The following is a 5,000-nucleotide window of genomic DNA, read 5'->3' on the forward strand; positions in this document are numbered from 1 at the left end:
ATTGTTGTTATTAACATTACTATTACTATTGTTTATTTTTGGTATCATTATTATCATCATCATTGTTGTTATTATTATCATTATTGTTTTTGTTATTATTATCATTACTATTATTATTATTATTACTAATATCATTATTATCGTCTGTAGTGCCGTCGCTGTCTATATCATTATTACTACTCTTATCAGTCTCGTTATCATCATTAACATTATTACTATGATTATCATCATCATTCTTAACATTATCTCTATTAACATTATTGCTTTTTTTATCCTTGTTTGTATCACCCATAGTTATTTCCTCATTTGCAATAACCCTTTCTTAATGCGTTTTATACTTGGTATTTTAAAAATTATAACTTTGCACAAAATTTTTACTGACTGGACTTCCGGGGGTTTAAATTGCTTTCTAGTAATATATTCCATATGACTGCGGACTTGCAGTAATATCATATTGGTGTAAAATGGAGTGCTAATTAATATGAATATTAAAAAAGGACACGCAAGGTCTAAAGGTCTAAAGGTCGTTATAGCTTAAATAGAATTTGCACATAGAATATATTTGTTGGAAGTGATACTTATTGTTTATTATCATTCCTGTTCTTATTCTTATTATGATATCATTGTTATTGTTGTTCTTATTATCATCATTATTGTTATCAACATTACTATTATTATTTATTTATTTTTGTTGGTAATATTATTATCATCATTGCCATTAGTATTGTTATTATTATTGTTATCATTATTATCATCATTATTGTTTTTATTATTATTATTACCATTATGATTATGATTATTCTTACTATTATCATTATCATTAGTAGTGCCGTCGCTATCTTTATCATTATTCCTATCATTCGTTATCATTACCATTATGACTATGTCATCATTATTGTTAACATCATCATATCTATTATTTAATTTTCATCGCCTGAATTTTATTTATGGTTATTGTAACCTTTGGCAAAATTTTCTCTTTTAAAAGTAACACCCTTCTGCTAAACATTTCCTAGAAATATATTCCATGTGACTGCGAACTTGCAGTAATTTCATATTGGTGTAAAATTGAGTGCTAATTAATATGAATATAAAAAATAACACATGAGCGCACGCATGCACACACGCACAAGGTCTAAAATCGTTATAACTTATATAAGAATCTGTGGGGATCCTGTTGTAGCTGTTATTATCATTATTGTTTGTTGAGCATTATTGTTACTATTGTTTATTATCATTCTTATTCTTATTCTTCTAATGATATGGTTATTGCTGTTGTTCTTATAATCATCATCATTATTATTATTGTCATTTCTATTATCATTATCATTATTGTTGTTTGTTGTATTGGCTGTTGTTGTTGCTGTTGCTGCTGCTGTTATTATTATAGTTATTATTATTATTATTACTATTATTATTATTATTATTATTATTATCTTTATTATTATCATTGTCATTATCACTGCCATCGTCATTGTCTTTATCTTTGTCATTATCATTGTCATAATTGTTATTATTATCATCATCATTAATATTATCATCATTATCATCGTTATTATCATTATGCTATTACACTGCCATCCGAGGAAGAACGTAGAAAAGGAAGTGGGGGAGGAAAGAGGGGAGAGAGAGAAAGGAAGGAGTGGGAGGCTTAAAGAGAATAGGGAGATAGGAGAGGAAGAAGGTAGAGGGAGAAAAGGAAGGGGAAGGTGGCTCAAAGAGAAAAGGGAGATGGGGAAAGGGGAAAGGAAGAGGGAGAAAGGGAGGGAAAGAGGGAAACGGAGGGGAGTTAAGGAAGAAAAGGAAAAGTTAACGGGTGAGGGAGGGGGTGGGGAGAAGAGGAGAAGAGAAAGTAGAAAGGAAAGGGAATGAGAGAACTAAGGAAGTGGAGCAGTTTAAGGAGGCAGAAAGGAGGAGAAGGGGGGGGGAGGACCACCAGAACATTTTCTGGTTGTGGGCACAGGGGGAAACAACAATAAACCTAAACCACCCAAAAGTAACAAAAAATAAGGCTGCACACTTCATTATTTACATTATATAGTTGCACATTGCTTATGTCTTCATCTTCCTATGTGTGTATTATATATTGATATACATATTGTGAAAAGAAGAGGGAGAGGGAGAGGGGAAGGGAAAAAGAGAGTGGAAATGATTGGCAGAATAATAAGGCTAAAAGAGGGTAAGGAGGGTGCCTATTATTTTATTTATTTATATATTTATTTGTTCTGTGCAATTTTCGTGGGTACCGCTAGCTATGATTATTATTGTTATCATTATCATTACCATTATTACTGTTTTTATTACTTTCATCATTAATGTTATTACTGCTACTTCTATCATTATTATTATCATTACTATTATCTTTATTTTCTCTCTCTCTCTCTCTCTCTCTCTCTCTCTCTCTCTCTCTCTCTCTCTCTCTCTCTCTCTCTCTATATATATATATATATATATATATATATATATATATATATATATATATATATGTATACATATACATATATACATATATATATATAGAGATATATATATATATATATATATATACATATATATATATATATATATATGTATGTATGTATACATACATATATATATATATATATATATATATATATATATATATATATATATATATATATATATATATATATATCATCATTATCACGATCATCATCATCACAATTATGATAATCATTAGTGATGATTTAGTCATTAGTTATTATTATTTTTACCATTATTTTTGATCATTTTATTACCATCATAATTATTTTTGTGTTTATTTTATGGAGGGAATTACGACTTAAAAAGAGGTGATCTCTTTACATCAATATAGTTTAGGATAACTCCCCAGTTTCGCCATGTCAGAAGATTGGGATAAGAATATCAATAATTCTTTAAACATGAATGTGTTGCAGTATCTGAATCTAACTATTTTGCTTTAAGATATAATAAAGTACAAAAAAGTTAAGACAATTTTGTTCTCCGTTCATCGCAAAAAAAAAAAAAAAAAAAAAAAAAAAACACACACAGAAAACGCAATTAACTTAACAGTGTTTAGGGTAAACACAAAGAAATTTGTAGTAATTTTTCCGGGTGTTACAGTAATTCTGAAGCTGTATTCGGTTGAAAAATGGAGGGGGGGTTGCAGTGCTTAACATTATCATAATCTATGCCTTAAATTGGTGCTTAGTGGTAATACAAATGGCGATTACAAGGATAATAATAATGATGATAATGATAATAAAGATGATAATAATGGTCGGTATGCTCGTGATAATGACGAAAATTATGGATGACTCCTTAATAGAATTGTAATTGGCAACTTTGGACTTGAACCCCGTATGTTTGCCTTCATTCCTTGTAAATACGAACATTCATTTATTATTTATTTATTTTTCATTCGCTTCTTTTCCGATTATTTCTTTTGGTTGCTATTGTTGAATTAATTTTAAATAAAACATACTGAAAAAAACATATAAACACCATAAAATATCTCACAGATTGATAGGGTAAAAAAGGGGACAGAGACAATGACGTCATCGCATTCAGCCAATGAGAGGTTGCCATGAAGGAAATATATGATTACTGTATAATTCACTCGATATAATTACCAGAAGTAATATCAATATACCTTTACATTAGCAGCCATAAGAACACTCCATGGGAATAATCAGTCTCATTTTCAGATTCATTAGACTGATGGATGTAGTGCTACCTGTTTTATATGTTTATTTTTTTCATGTAGCTCCTTTATTGTTTCATATTTAAAGTTTTTATTAATTTCTTATTTACTTATTCATTTATTTAGTGGATTCATTTGATACACATCTATTTATTGATGTCTGTTTGGTTATAATTGTAGTTTATTTTCATTGTATCCCACTAACCTCTCCTACAAGATATTTATGCATTACCACTTTCCTACAGCTAGCTTGTCTCCTCCTCGTGGCAGTAGCATGGGCTGCACCACCACCTGCTCCTCCCGTGGTCGGAAACGATACCGAGATAGGAATAGGTCGGGACAAAAGAAACTCCAACTGCTATGACTACAGTAATTGGTGTAATATGTGCAACCCATGTGTCCCATGCTACAACAACCAATACTGCTACCAATATAACTGCTACGAACCATGTTGGAGCTGGACAACCCCCGCGCCTGTTTGGCCTACAATGCCACCGGTTGATCCCATACCACCAGTATGGCCCACTGCCCCTCCTGTGTGGCCCACCATGCCACCAGTCGATCCTACACCGCCATGGAACACAAGACCCCCAGTTGACCCGACACCTCCATGGAACACGATGCCTCCAGTTGACCCTACACCTCCTCCGTGGAACACAAGACCCCCAGTTGACCCGACACCTCCATGGAACACAATGCCTCCAGTTGACCCTACACCTCCTCCGTGGAACACAAGACCCCCAGTTGACCCGACACCTCCATGGAACACGATGCCTCCAGTTGACCCTACACCTCCTCCGTGGAACACAAGACCCCCAGTTGATCCCACTCCTCCATGGAATACAAGACCTCCCGTAGATCCTACCCCGCCATGGAACACTAGACCCCCAATCGAGCCCATACCTCCATGGTATACTCGACCAACCTATATCCCAATGTGGCCTACGAAGACCCCAAGACCCACAAGACCAACTTATATCCCAGTTTGGGCTACTAAGACCCCAGTACCAACTTACATCCCAGTTTGGGCTACTAAGACCCCAGTACCAACTTACATCCCAGTTTGGGCTACAAAAACCCCACGACCCACAAGACCTGCTTACACCCCAGTCTGGGCTACAAAGACCCCGAGACCCACAAGACCTGCTTACACCCCAGTCTGGGCTACAAAGACCCCGAGACCCACAAGACCTGCTTACACCCCAGTCGGAGTTACAAAGACCCCCATACCGACAATACCAGATTACACCCCAGTTGGAGTTACAAAGACCCCAATACCGACAATACCAGATTACACCCCAGTTGGAGTTACAAA

The 5,000-nt window shown here is 34.3% G+C and overlaps 1 protein-coding gene across 1 annotated transcript in view; it reads left to right on the forward strand.

Annotated features, from left to right (window-relative positions):
• Positions 1-5,000, forward strand: part of LOC138862454 (uncharacterized) — an 8,528-nt gene that overhangs the window by 866 nt on the left and 2,662 nt on the right. Inside the window, exon 2 of the mRNA XM_070124854.1 lies at positions 3,931-5,000. This exon is cut by the window's right edge and continues 195 nt beyond it. Coding sequence (XP_069980955.1) covers positions 3,931-5,000 — 1,070 coding nt within the window. The remainder of the gene's footprint in view (positions 1-3,930) is intronic.

Source organism: Penaeus vannamei, chromosome 8 (genome assembly GCF_042767895.1).
Source record: "Penaeus vannamei isolate JL-2024 chromosome 8, ASM4276789v1, whole genome shotgun sequence".
Classification (NCBI taxonomy): Eukaryota; Metazoa; Arthropoda; class Malacostraca; order Decapoda; family Penaeidae; genus Penaeus; species Penaeus vannamei.